This window comes from Salvelinus alpinus, chromosome 11, assembly GCF_045679555.1.
Source record: "Salvelinus alpinus chromosome 11, SLU_Salpinus.1, whole genome shotgun sequence".
In the NCBI taxonomy this organism is placed as follows: Eukaryota; Metazoa; Chordata; class Actinopteri; order Salmoniformes; family Salmonidae; genus Salvelinus; species Salvelinus alpinus.
The window spans coordinates 53,384,363-53,411,629 of record NC_092096.1 but is presented as its reverse complement, the minus strand read 5'-3'; the positions used below and the strand labels follow the sequence as shown (position 1 = coordinate 53,411,629).

The 27,267-nt window shown below is 42.0% G+C and overlaps 1 protein-coding gene across 1 annotated transcript; it reads left to right on the top strand.

The window, feature by feature from the left end:
• Positions 1-1,806: 1,806 nt before the first annotated feature.
• Positions 1,807-26,233, top strand: vax2 (ventral anterior homeobox 2). Its single transcript, XM_071333528.1, has 3 exons — positions 1,807-2,900; positions 6,529-6,716; positions 24,816-26,233. The coding sequence occupies exons 1-3, from the start codon at positions 2,648-2,650 to the stop codon at positions 25,308-25,310; spliced, it is 936 nt and encodes a 311-aa protein (XP_071189629.1). The 5' UTR covers positions 1,807-2,647; the 3' UTR covers positions 25,311-26,233.
• The last annotated feature ends 1,034 nt before the right edge of the window (positions 26,234-27,267 follow it).

The window sequence follows — 27,267 nt, the reverse complement described above, 5'->3', positions numbered from 1 at the left end:
TTTCTAAGAGTGTATAGGCCTACCACGAGTGGCCACTTCTGTTTTATCATTGGCGTTTTAGCTATGCTATTATCCTATTAGTAGGATATGTGCATTATACACCAACTTGGTCTGTAATTGGCCTATCAAACATTCCCTAAACTCTAAGCAACCTCTCTATTTTTTTGTTTTCTTGGAATGCCCATACTATGGAAGCCGGTTTCCGACACCAAAAAAATAAAATCTCATTACGAATTATGAGATACTTAAGTCATAATTATGAGATGGTAAGTTATTACGAGATATGTAAAGTCATAATTAGGAGATAGTGTCTCATTATTCCGACTTTCTATCTCCTAATTATGACTTTCATATTTCAAAATAATGACTTAACATCTCATAATAACAGCTTACTATCTCATAAGTATGACTCATTATTCTGACTTACTATCTCATAGCTCGTTAGGTTTATTGTTGGCAGGAACAAGCTTCCATACATTCCAGATTTGTAGAAGGGAATTTCATGATTTTCCTCTCAAAATAATGGCAAAATAGCTTACCGGGGTTTACTGAACTCATTGCATCCATTGACTATTCCAGGCTTCGAGTAGTTTCGTTTATAGTTTTTTTTAAATTAAGTTTAAACTAGTTTGGAAAAAATGTCTATAGTGTTCCATTGTTTATTTTATTATTAGAATAAAAAGCACACTGTTAAACTTAAATAAATACAAATCTAGTTGTTTCAACTAATTATTATTCAGTAGCTGGTTTCACAGACTTTTTTTTTTTTTTTTACTCACCTTTTCAGTCCAAGTGTTAGATGAACAAAAAAAATGTTGGCCAAAATTCATTTTCAATTTGAGAGAACGTAGGCAAAAATTCAGTCAACTTAAAATGATGTGTTTGCTCAACTTGTCTCATATGTTCATTGAGCTGTAAATTATTATTTGAGCATCTTACCTAAGCAAATGTATGGAACTAGTTACACACAGTGCTTTTAACATAATGTTTCCAACTTACATATTTGATCACATTGTACAGTAACTAATACTTAACATGTCCTCTCCTGGGATTTGAACTCACAACCTCTTAGTTCATGCCATTCCGATCTTCCTGCGCTGCCACCATGTCAATTATCAGTTAATCTGGCTATTCTCTCATCATTGATTTGATTTACTTATTTCAGCAATTGGGGGGGGGGGGGGTTCTGTATAACACAGACATGGTGGCATAGCAGGAAGATTGGAGTGAACCAAGAGGTTGTGAGTTCAAATCCAGGTAAGAACATGTTGAATATTCATTACTGTATAAATTAACATGCATAATGTAATCATGTAGCCTTTGTTAATAACTTGTGTCAAATATGTCAATTGAAAACATTGTATGTTAATGCACTGTGTTTGTGTAACTAGTACCACAGCCTTTTTTAGGTAAAATGCCCAAATAATAATGTCTAGTTGAATGAACATATGATACAATTTGAGAAAACACATAATTTTAAGTTGATTTAATTTTTGCCTACATTTTCTAAAGTTGGGCCAAATATTTTGTTTAGGTTCAGTTAACAATTGGACCGAAGAGTTGAGTGAACTAAAAAAGGCTGTGGAACCAGTTACTTAATAATAATAGTTTTTTTTTTTTATATAGTTTTTTTTTTTTACAGTGAAGGGTTCTTCGGTGGTATACACTTCTTAGAACGTAGACTGACTGATCTGTCTGTTTACCAATCAAAGACGAGCAAACCGGAAATTACGTTGCTGGTGACAGCCTCTTTAAAGTGCACCCTGCCACAACATTATTGTCCATATGACTGTCACACCGTCAAGACAAAGCAAAATGATCGCCACCAAGATGATCTGAACAATCATACAAGACGTATAGGCTACACACAGTTAATGGCTCGGTCAAGCCTTACTTGGTTCGTTTTGCCTCATGTGACCCTTTCCCCTGTTTGAACGCCCCTCCTCAACATTCTCTACACATACATTATTGCGCTCTCCAAAGGAAGAAGACCCCGAGCAGACCACCCAACAACCCAACATCCGTGACCACGCCAAGACAGCTCCACCGAAACCAACAACTCAAACGGTGGTAAACTAACTGATTTCAAGCCCATGCTCTGGGGTGCCTGGTTTATAGGACAAAAAGTTTCCTTTCTTGGATGCAGAGAGTGAACTGACTGGGCTGTTCAGAGGCTGAGACTGTTCTTCTGCTGGTTACGCGCTCGTCTTTCATTTTATTTATATGTGGGTGAGCAAATGTAGCACCTCCCAGCTTCGTTGGTCATAGATCTGGTCTCTCCTTGTAGACTATACACTTACTGTACGTACAACATGCATGTTAGATTTAGCGCGGTCCTATAGCTGAGGAGGGACCCTAGGCTTGTCCAAAGGGCCCCCTCATTCTCACCACCATCCACGATCTCTCTCCTGTACTTCGGATTGCAAGATAGTGCTGAAACATGCCGAGACACTTGCAGTGCAACTCGGTTCCATCCCAGGTCGGCGTGACGGGTTCTGTTTTGTAACTGGATCTACTCTGGGGCATGGTCTGCCTCACCACAGCTGAAGAGAACTATTGCAAATGACTTAAAAGTGCAAACAGTAGCAATAACTGCCCAATAGCGAGGTGAAGAATACAGAAGATCTATACACCAATATTCAAATCGATGTTCGATCAAGCCACGAATATGGGCGATGAAATCGCCGAGGATCGTAACAACAACCACCGCCTTGGATCCAACTCTCAGTGCCGTGACGGGATAGACAAATGCCATACCGAAATTGGGGGCAGGTCGCCGGTGCAGAGCACAACCGATACCCCGGGTACATCGGCTTCCACCCCGACCTCCTCCAGTGAAGACGGACATGATAAACTTTTAGGAGTGGACCCAGACTACTGCCGGAGGATTTTAGTTCGAGGTTAGTAACGAAATATTATTTATTGTTGTTGTTGTTGCGAAAATGGAAATCTAGAAGGATAAATTGCAAAAAGAGGGCACATATTGTCTGCATAAGTTACTGAACAAAGCCAGGTGTTTATAATTCTTAATATTTGAGAATTTCCATTAAATTAATTTAATATATTTAATGCATTTGCAAATATACCACTATTGCAATCACAACTACTAATAGCCTAATTCTACAACAACAACTACTACTAGGTTACTAGGCCATGTTACTACACTGCTACTACTACTATAATACTTTTACTCTTACAAATAAGCAAATAGTTGCAGTGATTTATTGTAAATAAAATAAAATAAGGTATTTCATATGCAGATGAAGATATAATACTATATAAGTCCAATATACTTTAAACAAATGAATATATAGCTAGCCTATAAACTGACAGCAGCTTTATTTTAAATGACTCCTGATACCTTTTTGGAACAAATTTGCTATACTTAGAAGAAAAATATTCGAGCGAAATTTGTATGAAAATTATGAACATCTGAGATTAAAATGTACAGTAGAGCTTAGAGATAATAATAACATATAATAACAGCAGTAGCTGCTTTGTACTATATGAATCAACATTTTAATTATTGGCAAACAAACTACTTAAAAAAAAACACAAACCATCATGTGTACTTCTGTGTGTGTTTATTCATGGTCATGTTGTTATCTTTGTATTATTACTCAAAATTAAGCAATATGTTGTCCATGCTCTCTTTGATTAAAAGAAATGGAGCCCCACCTTTCTAGGCCTATTGCCATCTTTGGATGGAATTCTCCAAAATGTGTAGACTCACTTAAGAGTTATTTTAACAATATAAATATATATATTGTGGTTCTTAGGATCTACAACTTCTTTAAAAAACGTGTTGAGAATGAAACAAAACATAAGTTACGATTTTCAATTTCAAAATGTATAATTGTGTAATTAGTGGCCTACTCTATGCATGAGTTACACAACTGATATCTCCATAGTTTATTTCACCATGTCCAAATATCGTGTAAGTGTATGCGCCATGATGGTCATGATGGTTCAATAGTTTGTAGTAAATTATGACAATAATCATTGTGGGGGGGGGGGAGGGGGAGAGAGATCCCCTCAACAACATTCTCTTCTCATAACAAAACAACACCATGCCATATTTGGTATATTACTAGTTACCTTCCTAATGCGTATTAAAATATAGTAAAATAGTTCCAGGAGTATGCATTTGCAGAAATAAATTATATTTAAAAGAAGAAACCGTTTGTAAAACATGTCAAATTGTTAAAGGTGTGTGCAAAATTACATAAAATACTTATTGCATGTCAAATAGGCTATAACATTCATTGAATGAAAGTCAATAGTTTTGTTCAGAGCGTAATGACATCTCTTTGCACTGCTCTTTAGTCAGGGCTGTAAAATGCGTTATAATGTCAATGTCAACAAACCCTAAAGTATACAGGTGATTTTTTTTGGGTTGTTTGTTTGTTTAAAACCTTAGTGAGATAATATCAAAATTATGAATATGGCTTTCTAAGTACATAGTCATAGTGAGCAGGAAAAAAACATTTGATTTCAGTTTATTTTGAAACTTTTGAACTTGTAGGCCTATTCATAATAATTATTCATAATTATAATACTTATTTCTAAAATATTCATAATATTCAAGTTGAATACTTATTTCTAAAATAGCATATCCATGCCCCTTACCCGGATAGTTCTCACACCAATGTGAGATGAATATTTGTAATGGATACCGTAACACCATATATCAGTTAATCACCAAACTATTAGCCCACAGAAACACTGATATTATTAATTTATCTTCTTACAAAAAACAGTTTCCCCCCCTATTTGTGCACATTTGATTTTCACCAAATGTATAAATGAACCTTTCATTTGAACAACGATAATCATACACATCACCTACAGTAAAGGTCTACATAATTGAATTCATTGCGCGTGCCCCGGGGCTAAATCTGAACAGAAAGCCCGGTAATTGTAGAAGTGAACGGCCTCGGCGGTAGACCGAGATTGATTAGATGTGGTGAGGGCGAGTTGAGCGTTTTTGGCAGAGTTGCTCGGGACACCAAGCTCGCAATACCCGGTGTCACTATTTGTTTTTAAAGCTGATGATTGAATGCGCTAGGTACCGCTTGAGAAGCCGAGGTCAGAGAAAGGTCAGGCGGTCTGTCTATGTGTAAAGTCTCGATGTGTGTGCAAACCGTTTGAAAGGCCCTGCTGCAAAGTTGTACATTTTGAGGATTTTAAAATTGGGTATCATGAATGAGTAGATGTTTAGTTAGAAATGATAAATATGCACAATGTTGGAACGCGTCTCTATAGCTCTTGCTAACACCTTGGATGCTTGCATGGAAGTTAGACAAGCTCTACGCAGAGACCGTGCCGTATAGGCCCTATAGATGCTATTTCCCCATGAAATGTGCAATATATAGGCTGTAGGGCCTATGTGGATGAACCACATAAGCCCTACGTATAGCCTACAACACTTCAAATAGTATACGGTGGTTCAGATTTTTTATATCTTCTATAACTTTGATTCAATTTAAGTTTTGCTGAGGAATTGAAATAGATTTAGACGCAACATGATTTGACAGATCTAGGCTACTGCTCCTTTGACATATTTATTTTATGGTGGGACCCAGCTTGGTTAGTCTATATGTTTTGCACTTATTAATAGGTTTTTGGTATTGCATAAATAGCATCTTAGGCATACTCCATACTTTTATATAAAAACACACATTTCATGATGTTTTACTGAACAAAACGATTTCACGTTGTCCCATAAATTGCTATATTTAACGTTGTGTACTGATGCGTCAACTAGTCGGTTACACTATATTCTCCAGGATGGGTTCTAGGACTCATGGCAAATGCAGAGGTTTAATTTGAAATATAACTCTGAGAACATGCTCTCCAAAAATGTAGGCCTACTTGCGCTGAGACAGACAATTACGTACCGGTAGGTCTATAATTTAATAATGGGATAGGGAAGTATCTTTCAGTTCTCATTGTTCTGGCTATAACTTTTTGAGAATATTCCCCAAACACGGCAAAAAAAGCAAGCTACTATAGTGAATGTGTGAAACTCCGAGGTAGCCTATTCCCCAATAAAAAAATAAAAAAATGGTATACCTAACTTATGTCCAGTTCCATTACATACTGCAGCATAGCCTACTCTCAGTTGAAAATATGGAAGAACTAGTCTAAGGCATTTTACGCGTAATATCTATCTATCTAACGAACGGATATGCCTGTTATCTCTGTAAGGTGCATTGAGTTTTATTTACGGATATTGTGATTCTTACAATATATTATCCATCTATTACTCCTTCCCCTTCTTTATTTATTTTACTACAAACTTGACTAGCCTATATTTCCAAGGAAGACAACTAGATGTCAATATCCTCATACTGAAAACAATGATCACGTCAAGAGATTATTCTGATATTGCGTAGGAGCACAATGTTTAACAATATCTTCCTGGTCTGTACAAAAAATAATGACATTGGTAGGCTACTACAGTATGTGCAATCATAATAAGACTATGGGACATTTCACACACGGTGTCTGGCTGTATATCCACAGATGCCAAGGGCACCATCCGGGAGATCGTGTTGCCAAAGGGCCTGGACCTCGACAGGCCAAAACGAACGCGGACATCATTCACCGCGGAGCAGCTCTACCGGCTCGAGCTCGAGTTCCAGCGCTGCCAGTACGTAGTCGGCCGCGAGCGCACTGAGCTGGCGAGGCAGCTGAACCTGTCCGAAACACAGGTAAGAAACATACATCATTTGACAGTGTAGGCCTATTTCTTCAGAAGTGGTGAGTTATGGATAATATATTGATATCCTATTGTGCCAATAAAGACAAATTGTATACGTAACCTTGAGTCCCCATTGTAGGCCTATATATTTAAATATTAGATTGAAAGGTATGCTATCATGATAACTCATCGCTGTGCACAGTCCAGCCCAGCACAGTCACATTATATAATGTCTCAGCTGTTTTTTTACCCAACTTTTGTCATGGAGATGCATCTACTAAGGAGAAAGCACGACGTGTACATCTGACATCATAACCAATGTCTTTATTTGGAAACTCAAGTGGTCGTCATGATATGGGCTAGGATTGGCGCAATGGCTCCATTCTTGGGTTCTATCCATGAGTCCATATTGTCAGTGCTGACTTTTCTTAGCGGGAATTCACAGTAGCTCCATCGCCAGACGTCTCATGTAAACAAACCAAACAACACAGCTACCTCGGTGCTTTACAGTAAGTATTCAATAATAATAATAGCCTAATAATAATAATAGGTATTTGTGTTATTTCAACTTTTTGTTGTAGATACCCGTGGGTTGTAGCCTATAAAACAAACTTTAGTCTAGACAACAGTAACAAGGGATAGATGGATGTAGGCTAGGCTGCTATAGCCAGTGCTCTCCACATGAATGATTGAGCAAGGATGGAGAATAACACACAACATGGTGTGAAAGAATAGGGCCTCATTTGTTATTTGTCAACTGATGCATTACTATGCCTCTGATCCAATTATACGAGTTGTGTCTTATATAACTAAACTAGTTACATGTCAAGTTATCATCATTTCCACAATACATTTAGTAGGCTAGACCTAACGCAATGTGTAGTCCATAAATCCATTCCTGAAAATGAAAGATTGAAAGGGTTGGTGTGAATGAAATACGCTATAGGCCCTATTGTCGAAAGGACCGTGTCCAACACCAAGTAGCCTACAGTTAAACTGCATCTCCCTGACCACTGATAAGAATCACCTTTATTCGCCACGTACATTTATATGTACCAGGAATTTGACCTGGTGAAATGGTGCTAACCCCACAACTGAATTTATACAGGCAGAATATCTAAACGAAGAATGTACACATAATCCACATATTCTATAGATACAGCAAAAACGGAACAGTTACACATAGGCTAGCTGTAGCCAACTACTACACAAAGCTGATAAAAAGTGACAATTGTCCAGCGAATTGATAACCCCTACAGATCAATGGCAACGATGGAGAGGAGACGAGACGAAGAAAGAAAGCTAATACTTTTGGGACACAGGCACATTCATGCAATGTTATTCAGGGCATAGTCGTGGCTGTCAGTGGGAGGGGCCTATTTCTACCACTTTTTAGGGGAAATAAGACGTATGGGGTATATAGGCTACTGGGTGGCAGCAATGCATCGGTTGTAAGGCTTATAGCTTACCCAGACATTCTTTCAGATTGTTTAAAACTGTAATAATCACATATTTCTATAGTCAATATTGTCAGTCATAATTTAGCTCAGTAACCGAAAGGTTGCAAGATCGAATCCCCGAGCTGACAAGGTAAAAATATGTCGTTCTGCCCCTGAACAAGGCAGTTAACCCACTGTTCATAGGCCGTCATTGAAAATAAGAATTTGTTCTTAACTGACTTGCCTAGTTAAATAAAGGTTAAAAATAAAAATATATTTCATCTGGAGGCTATTAAAAACAATACCCAGAAGGTGTTGGAGCATTTTAGAGCAATTTCTTGAAGCTGTTTCCATTGAAATTGCGAACTTCGTCTGCTAATATATTTTGCTTTGATAATTTACACATTGAACAGCCCCAGGAGCAAATTTGCATATAGGCCCTAATCAACGAATTTAAAATAAAAAAATACCCCAAAAAACAAAGAACAACCACATTAGGCGATTAATCATTCTGTCATTTCTAAAAGCTTTCACTTTTTATGTTTCGGTTAAGTTCAATTTCAGAGTTTATATTTTCACTTTGTTCGAGTAGGCCTCGAGGCTCTAGCTGTATCTTTATGAGTTGCTGATATTCAAGGCTTTAACAAGAGTCAAACCAGTGATTTGATTTTCAGGTCCACTTACGCAACGTACACTGGCCTATATGTGTGTTTTTAAAGCATTGCCATTTGAGAAGTTATTGCTTATCGGTTTTGAGAGAGAGTGGTCGTGAAATGTACGATTGAGCGTAGTAATAATAGCTTTTATGAATAATTTATAATACTAACTCAGCTTAACTAAAGGCAACATTATACTTTGATGGTCAGAAACACGATTTAATCTTCAATTTCAGGGGGGGGGGGGGGGGGGGGGGGGGTGAGAACTGAAATGCACATTTGGGGAAAAACTCTGATTTCTGAGTGCGTTTTGGCAACCTCATTCGTATTCATCCCCTCCAAATATTTCCAGTCAAAGTCACGTTCATTTTACAGCACCAAGCAATACATTGTATCCACAACATTCTGATTCTGTAGTGTCCATGCAGCCTCAGGCCTGTTGGAGGGGAGGATGTTCACCTATTACTATTGTCAACATGTCCACTTTGGCATCCAAACAAAGAATATATTTCTAAGTAAAGTCACACCAAGTTATCCAACTAAACAAAACGTTTAATGTTATATCTAGTATATCTAGTTTAACACAATATTCCAGTAAATTTCGACCCAAGGGTATTACAAATCCTATTTTTGCTGTTAGCTATGTAGATGTGGGCCTCTGCATTGTTTGGTAACTGCAAAGAGTGTTTACATCAAACGGCTCTTCACTTAGCGCCTACTGAGACATTTAAATGCCCATGCTCTCGTCGATTTCTTTCGATTAAAAAAGATCGGATGAAGTAGATATTACAAATGATTGAATTCATCAAATGCTATACTAGGTCCTACTTAATTTGTCAAGAGATAATAGCCTAATATCAAAATGTAATCGAATAAATGTAATAGGCTCTTAGCCTGAACCTTAGTGCATCCAACAACGTAATAACATGTAGCCTAATTTAGCCAAGCATGTTTTGTGCTGTAACACATAGCTCAAATTGCTCAATTTAGACATTGGTAGGCCTATTTTATATTCCGTGTTACCAGCACGAAATCTCGGTTACGATAGGCTTCGTTGGGCTTAAAACATGTCGTTTATATAATGTTTATTAAGTTATCAAAGGCAGACCTCAATGGGTGTTGACCTGTGATATTGCACTCACTGGGCACGGACGTCAGTTCAACATCTAGTTTGATTTACATTTGGTTGAGTTGCCAACTAACGTCAATTCAACGTGAAATCAACAACTAAATGTCACTTAATTGGATTTACGTTAAAAGTTGTGAAAAATATACGAAATTCCCTTATTGATGACTTTTTGCATATCCAATCAGCTTTCCACATTGATTCAACATCACCACATTTAATAATTTATGTTGTTGCTGTGGTTGTTGTTGAAATGACTTGAAAAAAACGTTTTTCCCAGTGGGGAATGTGATGTCATTCACGTAAATAGTTTATTGTTCCAAAGTTGACGGATTCCTAAGCGCTAGTGTTTCAGGATACATGCGTTGACAAAGGTGTAACTCGAATATGTTTGGTCACTATCAAAACTATCAAAACGAGCCACATGCTGCATTTACATTTAGCCAAAATGTCATGAAAGATATAAGATAATGTCCTTATTTTGCTGTTCGTTCACGTGACAGGCTAAAGATCAAACGGTTTGTTTAGGTATAGGTATGACATGAGTAAGCCATCCTTATAATATAGCCTCATGTAAGACAACTTATTCAATGAGGTGTCAATGTGCTTTGGGCAACCTAAACAGTTTCGCAGTAAAAACAAAGTTAATTTCCAGACCAGTTGTGCGTAAAAGCTTTGAGTTCACCAAGAGACACGGGCTAAATGAAAGCAAACTATTTGAGAGGGGATGAATAACATTTCATGTAAAATCCTCCCTCACTCAGGAAACACCTCGCCTCTCCCCAGAGCCCAGCAGGTGGCTCCCCCTTCCCGCGTAACGCGGCGGGGAGCCCCGCGCTCTTGGCACGCTATGGAGGTTGTCTTGGGGATGCCTGTGCGGCTACTAAGTATCGCCTACGCCAGGTGCACCTTCCTAGCAGGCTAAACGCCGCCGATTCACAGGCACTGTAGGGGAGGAGACCTGTTACTTTAACAGTTAGAGGAGTTACTTGAGCTCTGGTGAAAGTTTCTCAACATTTGCAAATCAGTATTCAAATTTTTTTTTGAAACACGGGGATTGAGACCAGTGAAGCATGAAGCATCCACTGACTTCACCTGTTGTATTTCAAAGACCTCTACATTATGAAAATTCATATTATATCAGGGGATACATTGATAAAGGCATGGTAATGGTTTTGCTACAGCTGCTATGACTGTGACTCCTCTTTTTCGGTTTAGAAGCACTGACTTACTCAGCTGACAGAATACTCAAATTACATTTCTGGGTGGTTCTGATTCTGAATGCCAAAATGGTGCTTGCTTGGTTTTCGACAATTGTTTATTCAGACCCTTGTTTTACATTTAAGCTTACAAGTATATTTTGGGTTGACCCTCGGTTAATACCTCCATACCATTTGGATCCCTTTCATCCCGTCCACTTGCATTCTCTTCCAATATTAAAACGTGATTCAATTCCGTCTATCAATCCACCGAGTAGGCTTTTTCAGCTTGCTTGAAAAACACCATAGTCTAAGAGTGTGCCCGAAGCAGCGCCTTACTCCCTATATAAAGGGGCCCTACCCCATAGGGCTCTGTTTTAAAAGGAATGCACTATATTGAAAATAGGGTGCCATTTCAGACACACAGTAGACAGGGTCTAATGATTGCCTTTCACATCGAGAAATGTTAATGCCTTTCGTTCTGTTACCTTTTAATTTGAACTTGGCTCTACATAAGCTATGCATTCTACAATGTGAGGAATGAAGATATCTTATTGGTGGTTGGTGGCCCTAGGAGGAATGAAGATGTCTTATTGGTGGGTGGTGGCCCTAGGAGGAATGGAGATGTCTTATTGGTGGGTGGTGGCCCTAGGAGGAATGGAGATGTCTTATTGGTGGGTGGTGGCCATAGGAGGAATGGAGATGTCTTATTGGTGAGTGGTGGACCTGGTAGGACAACATTTTTAGCACCATTTACTGAAATGACTTTTCCCTCTGACTGAAATGATGGTCTAGAGTCTAGACTGAAACAATTATGTTTTACAAAATACTTAAGCGAATGAGGGTTTATCTTTTTACTCTTGTCTAAATGATGACACGATATGGTAATCTGTCACCTGACAGGCTCTCAACCCCTTTGGACATAAAGAAGTTGCGTCAACATAGTTTCCATGTTATTTCAACATGACCATTACGTTATATTATTGTTCAAAACTGGTTGGATTTTGGGAAATGAGACTGTTATGCATATAGCTGCCCAGAAACCTCTCTTTACCTACCCAACCCTCTTCCCATCCCAACTTGTACCAACCATGATGTCTGGTCATTATCAGAGTTTACCATCACCAGGGACCATTTTACTTACATTGCAATGTATCAATATATTGTTGGGACAAATGGTACAAGGCTAAGTGTCAAAATGTATGGAATCACAGTAGTTTCAGTGGAGTTTTGGACAAAAGCTGGTTTTAGCGAGCAGCTATGGCCAAACATTTGGATTATTTTGATCTTTCAAGGCAGCAAAGCTTGCTAACATGCACAATCAGATGGGCTGATGAGCTGCTGGAAAACTTCCACAACCACGTTTGTTTTAGAGACTTGTGTGTGAAGTACAGTAAGTGCTTGTGTGTGTAATATTGATAATGTCTAGAGTGGTATGCAGGTCTGCGATACTTGTGTCCAACCTCCAACCGTGTATTCTGCAGAACTGAATGCAAGATAAAGACAGAGATATGAAATGCTGGAAACAAACTGTAGAAACAAGGGGTCATTTATTCTATGCCGTACTGACCCTAGATTTTCGCGCTTTAGAGAGAGAGAGATACCAAGAGAGAGATACAGACAGACAGAGACAGAGGGACTGACAGACAGAGATAGACAGAGAGCAGAGACTCAGAGAGTGGATCTGATCCTAATCTTACTAAAGCCCTGTGAGGAGGTAGGATCGAGGACGTATTAAAAAGATGCATAACACCTCTGTTTTGAAACATCAGCTTGTCCGAATCCTATACACACACATCCCTACTAATACCTTCTCTGCTGACAAACATCCCTCTGTCACTTCTCCTTCTGGGGAGCTCAGCTCTTTAGACCCGACCCACAGTAACCGTCTTAGTGCACCACGGGTACATGAGTGGCCATATGTATGCAGGGGCCAGGAGTTTTCCCTAGCCACATTGAATAACCGGACCAGGGATAACTCCAGGGCCTATGTAAAGTTTCCATATATACTGTAGTACAGAGTCTCTTTTTTTTAAACAGCAGCAGTTGGGCTTCTAGAGCAGGGTTGGGGTCAGTTGGAGTTAAAAGCAGTCAAATCAGGAAGCAAACTGAAATTCCAATTCAATCATTTAAAGAAGGGTATATACACTGCTCAAAAAAATAAAGAACACTTAAACAACACAATGTAACTCCAAGTCAATCACACTTCTGTGAAATCAAACTGTCCACTTAGGAAGCAACACTGATTGACAATAAATTTCACATGCTGTTGTGCAAATGGAATAGACAACAGGTGGAAATTATAGGCAATTAGCAAGACACCCCCAATAAAGGAGTGGTTCTGCAGGTGGTGACCACAGACCACTTCTCAGTTCCTATGCTTCCTGGCTGATGTTTTGGTCACTTTTGAATGCTGGCGGTGCTTTCACTCTAGTGGTAGCATGAGACGGAGTCTACAACCCACACAAGTGGCTCAGGTAGTGCAGCTCATCCAGGATGGCACATCAATGCGAGCTGTGGCAAGAAGGTTTGCTGTGTCTGTCAGCGTAGTGTCCAGAGCATGGAGGCGCTACCAGGAGACAGGCCAGTACATCAGGAGACGTGGAGGAGGCCGTAGGAGGGCAACAACCCAGCAGCAGGACCGCTACCTCCGCCTTTGTGCAAGGAGGAGCAGGAGGAGCACTGCCAGAGCCCTGCAAAATGACCTCCAGCAGGCCACAAATGTGCATGTGTCTGCTCAAACGGTCAGAAACAGACTCCATGAGGGTGGTATGAGGGCCCGACGTCCACAGGTGGGGGTTGTGCTTACAGCCCAACACCGTGCAGGACGTTTGGCATTTGCCAGAGAACACCAAGATTGGCAAATTCGCCACTGGCGCCCTGTGCTCTTCACAGATGAAAGCAGGTTCACACTGAGCACATGTGACAGACGTGACAGAGTCTGGAGACGCCGTGGAGAACGTTCTGCTGCCTGCAACATCCTCCAGCATGACCGGTTTGGCGGTGGGTCAGTCATGGTGTGGGGTGGCATTTCTTTGGGGGGCCGCACAGCCCTCCATGTGCTCGCCAGAGGTAGCCTGACTGCCATTAGGTACCGAGATGAGATCCTCAGACCCCTTGTGAGACCATATGCTGGTGCGGTTGGCCCTGGGTTCCTCCTAATGCAAGACAATGCTAGACCTCATGTGGCTGGAGTGTGTCAGCAGTTCCTGCAAGAGGAAGGCATTGATGCTATGGACTGGCCCGCCCGTTCCCCAGACCTGAATCCAATTGAGCACATCTGGGACATCATGTCTCGCTCCATCCACCAACGCCACGTTGCACCACAGACTGTCCAGGAGTTGGTGGATGCTTTAGTCCAGGTCTGGGAGGAGATCCCTCAGGAGACCATCCGCCACCTCATCAGGAGCATGCCCAGGCGTTGTAGGGAGGTCATACAGGCACGTGGAGGCCACACACACTACTGAGCCTCATTTTGACTTGTTTTAAGGACATTACATCTAAGTTGGATCAGCCTGTAGTGTGGTTTTCCACTTTAATTTTGAGTGTGATTCCAAATCCAGACCTCCATGGGTTGATAAATTTGATTTCCATTGATCATTTTTGTGTGATTTTGTTGTCAGCACATTCAACTATGTAAAGAAGAAAGTATTTAATAAGAATATTTCATTCATTCAGATCTAGGATGTGTTATTTTAATTTGCCCTTAATTTTTTTGAGCAGTGTAGTTTTAATGACTTCATTTTGGGATTTTCAAATTTGTATTTATTATGGATCCTTCCTGGGGTCTAGCAAAATTGAAGCAGTAATACATGAAAAAATATTTTTAAAATTCACTACATATTAAGTGTGTGCCCTCAGGCCTCTCTACCATATATTTATAACACAACATCTATGTGTACATGTGTGTATAGTGCGTTTGTTCTTCACAGCCCCCGCGTTTCCATAAGGTGTATTTTTATCTATTTTTTTTAATCTAATTTTAATGCTGGCATGAGTTACTTGATGTGGAATAGAGTTTCATGTAGTCATGGCTCTTTGTAGTACCGTGCGCCTCCCATAGTCTGTTCTGGACTTGGGGATTGTGAAGAGACCTTTGGTGGCATGTCTTGTCGGGTATGCATGGGTGTCAGAGCTGTGTGCCAGTAGTTCAAACAGACAGCTCGGTGCATTCAATATGTCAATACCTCTCACAAATACAAGTAGTGATGAAGTCAATCTCTCCTCCACTTTGAGCCAGGAGAGATTGACATGCTTATTATTGTTAGCTCTCTGTGTACATCCAAGGGCCAGCCGTGCTGCCCTGTTCTGAGCCAATTGCAATTTTCCTAAGTCTCTTTTTGTGGCACCTGATAACAGAATTGAACAGTAGACCAGGTGCGACAAAACTAGGGCCTGTAGGACTTGTTTTATTGATAAAGCAGAGCAGCACTTTTTTACGGACAGACTTCTCCCCATCTAAGATACCATTGTATCAATATGTTTAGACCATGACAGTTTACAATCCAGGGTTACACCAAGCAGTTTAGTATCCTCAACTTGCTCAATGTCCACATTATTTATTCCAAGATTTAATTGAGGTTTAGGGTTTAGTGAATGATTTGTTCCAAGTACAATGCTTTTAGTTTTTGAAATATTTCGGGGAAGGCATGGCTCTTGACTTTCGCCTCTCCCGAGTTCGAACAGGAGTTGCAGCAATGGGGCAAGACTGTAACTACCAATTGGATATCATGAAATTGGGGAGAAAAAGGGGTTAAAATACAAAAAATACAAAAAACCTGAGATTCTTCACATATACTAGTCTGTGCTGTTGTCACTCAGTTATTGCTTTGCTGTCGGGACTTTCATTTGTTGTCTTGGGCTATCACCAAGGATGCAAAAAGCAGGGGTCTGAGTGTGTGTCTGTCTCTGTGTGTGTGTGTGTGTCTCTCTCTCTCTCTCCTTCTCTCTCGGACTCTGTCTCTCTCTGTGTGTTTATGTATGTATGTACATAGTATGTGGACACCTGCTCGTCGAACATCTCATTCCAAAATCATGGGCATTAATATGGATTTGCCACTCTTCTGGGAAGGCTTTCCACTAGATGTTGGAACATTGCTGCGGCGACTTGCTTCCATTCAGCCACAAGAGCAATAGTGAGGTTGGGCGATTAGGCCTGGCTCGCAGTGTGCATTCCAATTAATCCCAAAGGTGTTCAATGGGGTTGAGGTCAGGGCTCTGTGCAGACCAGTTAAGTTCTTCCACATCAATCTTGACAAACCATTTCTGTATGGACCTCACTTTGTCCACATGGGTATTGTCATGCTGAAACAGGAAAAGGCCTTACCCAAACTGTTGACACTAAATTGGAAGCATAGAATCGTCTAAAATGTTATTGTATGCTGTAGCGTTAAGATTTCCCTTCACTGGAACTAACGGGCCTAGGCTGAACCATGAAAAACAGTCCCAGACCATTATTCCTCCTCCACCAAACTTTACAGTGGGCACTTTGCATTGGGACAGGTAGCGTTCTCCTGGCATCCGCCAAACCCAAACTACCAGATGGTGAAACATGATTCATCACTCCAGAGAACGCTTTCCACTGCTCCAAAGTCCAATGGCGGCGAGCTTTACATCAATCCAGCATTGCTATTTCATGAAGCTCCCGACAAACAGCCATTTTGCTGACATTGCTTCCAGAGGCAGTTTGGAGCTTGGTAATGAGTGTTGCAACCGAGGACAGATGATTTTGACGTGATATGCGCTTCAGCACTCGGCGGTCTCGAGTGCTGAAGCTTGTGTTGTCTACCACTTCGTGGCTGAGCCGTTGTTGCTCCTAGACGTTCCACTTCACAACAGCCTATGACGGTGCCACGTTGGAAGTCACTGAGCTCTTCAGTACGGGCCATTCTACTGCCAATGTTTGTCTATGGAGATTGCATGGCTGTGTGCTCGATTTTATACACCTGATAGCAACGTCGGTGGCTGAAATAGACGAATCCACTAATTTGATGGGGCGTCCACGTACTTTTGGCCATGTAGTGTATATGTGTGTGTTTCTGAATGTCCTTCGCTGTGCATTGTTCTCAGTAACTCCCAGACATTGTCTGGCTAGTCGTCTGGAGCACGGAGGGCACAGGGCATTACGTAGTCCTACAGATGTAGGAGAATGAGAGAGAGGACGAGACAGAGGCAGGGATTGTATAAAAGCTGAAAGAGTAGGACACATTTTTAGGAAGGAAGGGAGACAGACAGACGTGGGCCTAAACCAGTTACAAATGTTGTTGCATTGTCTATTCATTGCAGGGCTATTCATTATTTTAAAAGTGTGATCAAGAGTTTAAGGAATTTTATGTACAGTGATTGATGTCCTCCTCTGTCCTTGTACAGTCTCAGGTTGTAAAACTGACGTTCAACACATTTGACACAACGTTGTGATACAACTGATCTTTTTTTGTGATACAACAGAGATCATATCTGCACAAAAACGTTTACACGGCCATTGTTCGGTGTCTCCAAAACGCTTTTGTCATTTTTTTTTTTTGTGTGCAACAAATCTCTTTGAAGGATGTGTGTGTGCATGCGTGCAAGGCCTTCATTTAATTCGCCGGGAAATAGCGTAGCGCAATTATCTCATTGGATTAGCAAGAACAACAAGCCGAATTGGTTTATCTAAACCTCGACATCATGGGACCTTAGGACGAAGGGCTAGGCCCACCCCGGGGCGGGGCGGTGGGCGGGATGGGGAGGGGGACAGAGCGTGGAGCAGAGGGCCTAATAATAGTCCCAAGTGCTTTTACGCTAAGGAGGATTAGGGAGCTACATCTACCAGTGAGTGGCTAAGATGGGGTCGACCCTTGGCTGAACCTGCCTGGACATGTGTTTCAGTAATGCAAAGGAGGGATTGAGGGAGGGAGGGAGGGATGAGGGCAAAGGAGCAGGGCACGAGGGCGAGAGGATGAGCAGGTGAAAAAAGGCGAAAAATATGACGAGATAGGAGGTAGGAGATATAGGGGGTAGGAGTTATAAGTTGAAACTGGGGCCGCGTTTGGATGAGGTCCCAGGTGTTAGAACAGAACGTGGGATTGGAGAGAGAGAGAAGGGCTGTGAGGGAAAAGGTACATTTGTCATATTCATCCATGTACAATGTTACCGTACCGTTTCCATACAGAACATTTTGTAATTGCTACCATACAGTATTCTTATAGAAAAGAAAGTCATTGTTACCATAGAGTTTCCTTATAGAAAAGGGCCATACAGTCATACAGTTTTGCTATAGAAAACGAAGTCATTGTACTCCTAGACCGAGGCCAGGCGGTCTGATGTTCATCACATGTGCAGGATCAGCGGGGTCGCGGGGGAACGTTGAGCCTCTTCCAGGGTCACAGAAAGTGTTCGAAATATTGTCAGCAGGTGTCCGTCCTGCTTAATGGAGCCAGGCTTTTCCACCCCACAGACTCTCTTTTGAGAGATTAACTAGCTTCTCACTAGTGCACCCCATTATTTGGTCACAACTACAGCCTTTAGTAGCTTTATAGGGCATTTATAAAGCCTTCATAAGAACTATATGGAGGCTTAGGAACAAAGTCATCCTACATAAAGGGTGATAAAAGTGTTACCACATTTTGGCCAGCCTAATCCTATATATATATATTTTTTTTATAGCATTACATTTTCTAAAGAATCATTCTGATGTGTAGGTCTGATGTCTTCATTAGACACAATCAGAACTATTCATGACACCGGCTATCTGTCTGCATGTATTGTCGGTGTTACGTTGCTGATGTGACTGTAAATAGTGTGACATCCATCTCTTGAGCTGCTTCAGTTCGGTAGACTCACATATGGACTCCCAGTTGACCTTTGCCCTGGGTTAGTTAGCCCTAGCAGGTGGCTCAAACTAACACCACTCCATCCCTGCTTGTTTTCTGCTTGTGTTGTTGTGGTTTGGCAGTGTTTAGTACTAGTGGACTCAGGAATATCCAGCTCTGTCCTGCACACTCTGTCTTGCCCTACCTGCTCTACTCTAACCCTTGTGTTGTGAGATGGAGTGTGTAGTAGTGGACACAGGCCTACTACCCTGTAGCAGTCCAGCTATCCAGAATGTTCTGCTTTTGCTCTATCCTCTCCTATCTCTGTTCTAACCACCCCTGCCCAGCCTTGCTCTGCTTTGCCCCGGCTGTGCCCTGGCTGTGCCCTACCAGAGCAGAGCAGAGGGGAGCGGGAGAGCTGCAGGGCAAATCCAGGTCATTGCCAGGCCAGCACTCCCCCTCTCTCTCTCACTCTGTAATCTCTGCCCTAGCTCTGAACCCTGGATCTCATTAGGATGGATTTATTTCCAATAGTGTATATGTACGAGAGGGTAGAGATTTGTTTTCTTTCTCTTTTCATATTCCCCCCCCCCCCCCTCCCGTAGTAGTCCCCTGTAAACCCCAGGGTTTTTCCTCAAGCGGACGACTGTGATATGAACGGCCCGGCCCACTCCAGCCTCCCCGCATCTCAGTCCCTGGCTAAGCCACGCCCCACCGAGGAGGCGGAGCGTTGTAATTGTGGGTTTTCACCCAATGGGGAGGCATTAGGGACACAAGACTCCATCTGAGGTTTTGGTTTGAAAAACCCTGGTGTGGGAAGTGGTGTTATTAGCTTAGACAGATGCACTATATACATAAAGAGGGTTAAGACAAGACAGAGACTGTGTGGATTGAGGCCCAGGTCTTTACTCTAAGTCTAAGATGTGGCATCAGTGTCCTTCTCAGCGGGGGAAGATCCCTTCCCAATCTCATTATACACATACAAATGGAACCGCTGAGACGATGGTGACCTGAAGTCCTGAGACTTAACTAACCACCAGGACCGCAGGTGTAAACAACAGTTTTATTCAGGGTTGGGGTCAATTCCATTTCAATTCAATTCAGGTAAATTTAGAAATGTAACTGAATTCCAATTCCACATTTTCCTGATTTGAAAAGCATTGAAGAGAATTGGAATTTCAGTGTACTTCCTGAATTGATTGGAATTGAAATGGAATTAACTCCAACCCTGTAAACAACAGTTCTATCACATGGCTTTCACCTGTCCAGTCAGATCAAGACTCTTTAACTGAGTGAATATTTTTCTTGATTCTACCTCCATTGTCCTCCTCCTAGAGTGTCTGAATATTTTCCTCTCTCTCTTCAAGGTTACCAGAGATTATGTGTGTGAGTAAATGCTAAAGAGAGAATTGTGTTGGGGACTGGGGAGGTTTCTGTCCTGTGGTTGCCATCGGTTGTGTGTTTTATATACACATAACCTCTCTGTGACTGCTGTGTGTGATGTGAATACAGCAGCTCACCTCATGGTCGTATTATGTTGTGTGTGTCCTGTACTTGCCATGCTGCTGCTAGTCATATAGGTTATCTAGGTCCTGCTCATCATTGATGCTTTCCAAATGGAACCCTATTCTCTAGTGCACTATATAAGGAATAGGTTGCCATTGGAACGCAACCCATGATATCCCTCCCTCCGTATGTAGGCTAGGCTATACGGCGTGTGCACTGACTTGAGAGATGGCATGTTCTAAGCCACATCCTAACATTATTCTGCCTGACTGTCAAATCAGCAAATTGTTGTGAAACGTTAAAAATATTACATGAACACTTTATGGTGTCTAGCTGCAAAATGGAAGCCGCTTGGTGCTCAGTCTGCTGTACCAATAGCCCAATCCCCTTTTTAGCTGGATTAGATGGCAGGGTTCTCAAAATAAACAGGCAATGCGTTGATGGTTGCAGAGCATGTGAATACTATGCAGGGGCGTCATGTACCCCAACAAGTTTGAGGGGGCAGAAAGTATGTGAGGATAGCTGTGGGGCTGGAGAACTCAGCATTTTTCAAATACCTGAAACAGCTTTTTTCCTGCAATCTAGAGCCATAATCAATAAACTTAATTCTATGTAAAAAAAAAAAGAAAAAAGATATATACACTACCGTTCAAAAGTTTGAGGTCACTTAGAAATGCCCTTGTTTTTGAAAGAAAAGCACATTTTTTGTCCATTTAAAATAACACAAAATTGATCAGAAATACAGTGTAGACATTGTTAATGTTGTAAATGATTATTGTAGCTGGAAACGGCAGATTTCTTTTATGGAATATCGACATAGGCGTACAGAGGCCAATTATCAGCAACCATCACTCCTGTGTTCCAATGGCATGTTGTGTTAGCTAATCCAAGTTTATAATTTTAAAAGGCTAATTGATCATTAGAAAACCCTTTTGCAATTATGTTGAAAACTGCTGAAAACTGTTGTTCTGATTAAAGAAGCAATAAAACTGGCCTTCTTTAGACTAGTTGAGTATCTGGAGCATCAGCATTTGTGGGTTCGATTACAGGCTCAAAATGTCCAGAAACAAAGACCTTTCTTCTGAAACTCGTCAGTCTATTCTTGTTTTGACAAATGAAGGCTATTCCATGCGAGAAATTGCCAAGAAACTGAAGATCTCGTACAATGCTGTGTACTACTCCCTTCACAGAACAGCGCAAACTGGCTCTAACTAGAATAGAAAGAGGAGTGGGAGGCCCCAGTGCACAACTGAGCAAGAGAACAAGTACATTAGAGTGTCTAGTTTGAGAAACAGACGCCTCACAAGTCCTCAACTGGCAGCTTCATTAAATAGTACTCGCAAAACACCAGTCTCAACGTCAACAGTGAAGAGGCGACTCCGGGATCCTGGCCTTCTAGGCAGAGTTGCAAAGAAAAAGCCATATCTCAGACTGGCCTATAAAGGATTAAGATGGGCAAAGAACAAAGACACTGGACAGATCAACTCTGCCTAGAAGGCCAGCATCCCGGAGTCACCTCTTCACTGTTGACGTTGAGACTGATGAGAGAGAGAATTAGAGGGAGCATACTTAAATTTACACAGGACACCAGACAGGAGAATTACATCAGATATAACAGACTGTCCCTAGCCCCCCGGCACATAGACTATTATAGTATAGATACTGGAGGCTGAGACGGGGGGGGGGGGGGGTCAGGAGACACTGTAGGGGATGTCAACAGACCACCAACTTACTACCCTTAGACAAGGCTGAGTATAGCCCACGAAGATCTCCATTGCACGAGTTGCATGTTCAATAATAATTGTTAACATGATTTTAAAAATAAAATCCTACACGTAATTATCTGTAAGATCCCTCAATAGAGTAGTGAATTTCAAGCACAGATTCAACCACAAAGACCAGGGAGGTTTTTCAATGCCTCGCAAAGATTTACACCGATTGGTAGATGTGTAAATATAAAACCATAGACGCTGAATATCCCTTTGAGCATGGTGAAGTTATTAATTAGGATTTGGGTGGTGTATCAATAGACCCAGTCACTATAAAGATACAGGCATCCTTCCTAACTCAGTTGCTGGAGAAGAAGGAAATTATGGTGATTTTAAAACAGTTACAGTTTAATGGTTTTGATTATGAGAAAACTGAGGATGGATCAACAACATTGTAATTACTCCACAATATTAACCCAAATGACAGAGTGAAAAGAACGAGGCCTGTAGAGAATAAAAATATTCCAATACATGCCTCCTGTTTGCATGATCTTTTTGTCCTGAATACAAAGCGTTATGTTTGGGGCAAATTCTTATACAACTTCCACTATAAAACACACAGGTTCATGACAGGTCACCTATTGGATGGTTCATGACAGGTCACCCATTGGATGGTGTCACGAGCAATACAATTCACCAGACAAAACTTGATAAAAAATATAAACAACAGCTGCCTGGCGGAGCCACCATCACCTCAAGCATGGGGGGGCATGGGGAGTGACGCTTGGAGCAAGACCTACAAAAAAAACAATGATAGATGACAGCTCTGAACGCAGGGCGAACTATGTTTAGGTCAGACACCACTTAAAAGCGCTGCATGGTCAATCCGACGTCTGCATTGGCCGTGCAGCATTTGCGGTGATATGGTCTCTGCAGAAGTCAGGGCATTCATACTTTTTGCGCTTCGCCGAGCAGCGCAGAGCTGTTGTGAAGGAAGTTGTCAAGGATGTGAGTTTGTGTTTATACAGGACCTCCCGCCCTCACCTACCGTCAACCAATCATGTAAATGCGGAGCTATACGGAGCCCTCCGCATTGTTACAAAATTTGAGAGGCGCACGGCGACGTGGTATAGAGCTCAATTTGGCCTGCGTCACACCATCCATACGGCGCCTCCGACCACATTTTCGGATCAAGCATAAATTGACTCAGAGTTGGCTCCGACCAGAGCGCTGCAGCTCAGACCTTCGCAGTTTGGACCGACAGCCTCCGTCTTGTGCTCCTGCTCCAGCTTATAAAGGAGGCAGAGGGCGAAAACTGCAACGAAAGAGAGAGCATAGTTAGGGGATGCTCCAATCACAGGAGGAGGGTGATTCAAAAAAAGTTTATACAATTAAGCATAGCACATCTCCAAGTCACAGCACACACATGCAATCAATTAAGGGCAATCAGAAATATATTAAGGTCAATCATTTGTGAGAGCATGCAAAGATCAGAGCTAAAGTTCACCCTATAACCTGTGTGAGCAAAAGCATCTGATCTCCACTGACCCCCCTTTCCCTGTGTATTGTGTGTGTGGCACATGCCTTGCCCCCCCCGCCCCCACACTCTACAGTACCACACACACGCTATATATTATAGCACTCGCGCATCATCAATGAAACATCCAGAAGCAAGGACAGTCAATGTTCAGTGAGCTACCCTCACGAATGGCACACTGTGTGCTGTGTAGAGAAGTCTACTGTGTAGCCCTGCCTACCTACCTACCACAGCACAACACTTCACTTTGCCCTTGCTTTGACTCTGTCGAAACAGGTTGAGGAAACAACAGCACCCCATATACCCTTCAAAGTTATTGCTGTGCTTATAGTATTGTCGTACTTGGGTAATGTGTTGTATACTTTGCACTCATAGACAAAAAACAGATTCACTAACTCTAACTTTCACTGGCTGACAAGGTCACCATTCCCTTCCAATCGCACACGGACTCCTCCCCCCCTGTCTCTGTCAGGCACCTTAGTGAGAGAGATGCGGGTAAAACCATCCAATCGTGGTCAAACCCAGTCAGAGAAACAACAGTGTTGATCCAATGAGGTGTACTTGGGATTGCCTTTGTATGTATGATGCTTGTGTCTGTGGGTGTATGGATGGCGAGGCACTTTTGCATTGTGTGTCACCAACGTGTGCATACTGTGGGCATATCATGTGCTTTATTCTAGCCTCCACTAAAAGCCTTTAGTAATGTATTGGGTAACTCTCAATTTGGAGCTGCCTTCTTGACAAAGACTCCCTTGATAATGTGCTCTTTTAAATCTCAATGGGACTTCTGGATTAAAGTTTCATGCAACAGAATTAACTGAAATCCAGTGATGGCTAAGATGATCGGTGAGAAAGAATCTGGGGCGGCCTAGCAGTTAAGAGCTTTGAGCCAGTAACCAAAAGGTCGCTGATTCGAATCCCTCAGCCAACTAGGTGAAAAATGTGTCAATGTTCCCTTGAGCAAGGCCCTTAACCCCAACTGCTCTGGATAAGTGACAAAATATAATGTGTTTGTATGGTTTTAACTGCACATAAGTAAGACTTATTTTTTACCCTGTTGTCAGCTGTTTTAGTGAACCAAACCATTTAATTAATAAAACCATGTTTTAACCCTTTAGCATTTCTCTCCCTTCTTCTGTCCTTCCAGGTCAAAGTGTGGTTTCAGAACCGTCGTACCAAGCAGAAGAAAGACACAACCAAGGACTCTGACAAGCGCTCCTCCTCCACCTCCGAGTCGCTGGCCACCTGTAACATCCTGCGCCTCCTTGAGCAGGGGCGCCTCCTCTCCGCCCAGCCCCCCAACCCCCTATTGGGCACCCACCACCCAGGAAACAGCTCTCTCTTGGGCAGCCCCGGAGGCTCCTCCTCCTCGCCGGGTAGCAGCACACCACCGGGAAATGGCGTTCATGGGGTGGGCGGGACTTTCGGGCTGTCGTTGCCCTCCCTGGGTGGGACTCCGCCCTCGTCGCGTCTGGGTGTGCCACCGTTGCACTCACTGTGCTTCTCCATGCCGCTGCTAGGGGGTGCTCATCATGAACTGGCATCCGGGTATGGGTGCGGGTCCTCTGCGTTCGAACCCTACATGCGGCTGGACAGGATCTCCAAGGATGGCGATCTGACTGGGAAGAAGACAGTTTCCTAAGGGGCGGCTACTCGGGGTTTTGGGATGGGGTTGGGATGACTCCCCCCTCTCTCCCTCCATCCCTGCCTCTGGTCTACCACCACCTATCCACACACCAACATTGTTGTCCGTCGTTGGTTGGATCACCAACATCATTGTCCAAGATTGGCTGACAAGGATGGACAGACAGACAGCTGGGAGGAGGTGCACCCCAGAAGGAGCAGGGCTATCCTTGCACTGCCGTGTTGTGTCATTGGTTGCACCCTGTACCCACCCGTTCTCCAGCTACTTGCTACTGAATATCGTCTATAGATTACATTACAAGGAGTGCAACCAGTTACCCCTTCAATACATTACATACTTCCCAGCAAAATCATCATGTGTGGCAGCTTTCTGCCAGAACGTTCTAAGTAAAAGAATCATACACTTTAGCAGTTTCTAATATTAGTTCGTATTGTATAGTGTCCAACACTGATTCCTGTAAATTCTTTATTTGGTTGGTTCTGTGTGTGTTTTAAAATGTGGACAAATGGTGTGTAAACTAAAGCTAGTCTTAGGTCAAATCCATGCTAAGAAATATAAAAAGAAAAGGTACTGGGCATATGTCCTCGCCAAAGTAACGGGATAGCGCTGTTAGCTTCATCTCTGCTCTGCGCTACACCCTCATGTTGTTTTGTCGTACAATTAACTGGAGTAAATTCGAGGTCAACCTGATGAGCTTGACCCACTGACCTTTTATCCCCTCCCATGAGATGAACTCTTGATATGTAATTCACCAGTGAAGCAGTATCACTTTGCCTGCAGTATGCGTTACCATTGGCTACAGAGACTACTCTCTAGATTAAAGCAAGCAGGTTACCCTGACGACCCCCGTTCAGATAATCTCAGAATGTTTTGAAACACAAAGGGTTTATCACAATGGGGGGGGGGGGGGATTTGTATTTGTTTTTAGTGTACATAAAATGCAACCCATCTATCCGGTACGTATACTACCACATCACCTGGTATTCACCACTCCTTCTCTTGTGGTTGAATGTTGATCACCTAGGTTTGGTGCGCATGCATACACACACACACAGACACACAGACACACACAGAGAATTCCTAACCGGTTCATATCAATACTTTTCCTTATCTCATGGAACTCTGTGTGTGATGTTCTGATAGGTCAACATACACAGGATGCAGTACGCGTCATCGCTTTTTATCTGTTTTTAATGTAAATCTTTTCTCAGATTGGTACTTTCAAAGCCAGTTGCTTCTTTTTCCCTTCTCTTGTTGTTATTTAACAATGATATTTGGCTATTCCCTCCCAGACACTCTCCTGTGCACAAGACTCATCCATTGTTTGATTTCCATTAATTTACCTTTGATATAAAGCACTTTATGTTCCTAGAAGCTTTTCTCCATTCTTCTCCCTTTTTTCTGGTTGAAAGTTTGTTCTCATGAAAGAGATCTTGAGATATCAGATATTCACAGGTTGTATCACAAATGGCACCCTTTTCCCCATATAGTGCACTACTAATCCTCCCAACAGTCACTCTCCCATAGGTACAGTTTTAAATGCAATGTATTCGGACTACCCACTACCCATTGAGGTGGCAGGTGGCCTATTGGTAGGAGTGTTGGGCCAGTAACCGCAAGGTTGGTAGATCAAATCCCTGAGCTAAAAATCTGTCGTTCTGCCCCTGAACAAGGCAGTTACCCCACTGTTCCTAGGCCGTCATTGTAAATAAGAATTTGTTTTTAACTGACTTGTCTGGTCAAATTAAAAAGACAGCTTAAGAGTTAGTTCCAGGTTCTGGATTCAGTTGTTGAACATACAGAAGCAGGAGGACACATGTTTTGATTTTGCCCAAAGAGACCTGAAGCTCTGAGCCGTATTGACTGTGACCAGACAACTTTTTTCCCTATGCTCTGGCCATTCATATTTAATTCCCTACGTAATATCTGCTTGCTTTTATTGTCAGTTGACTCT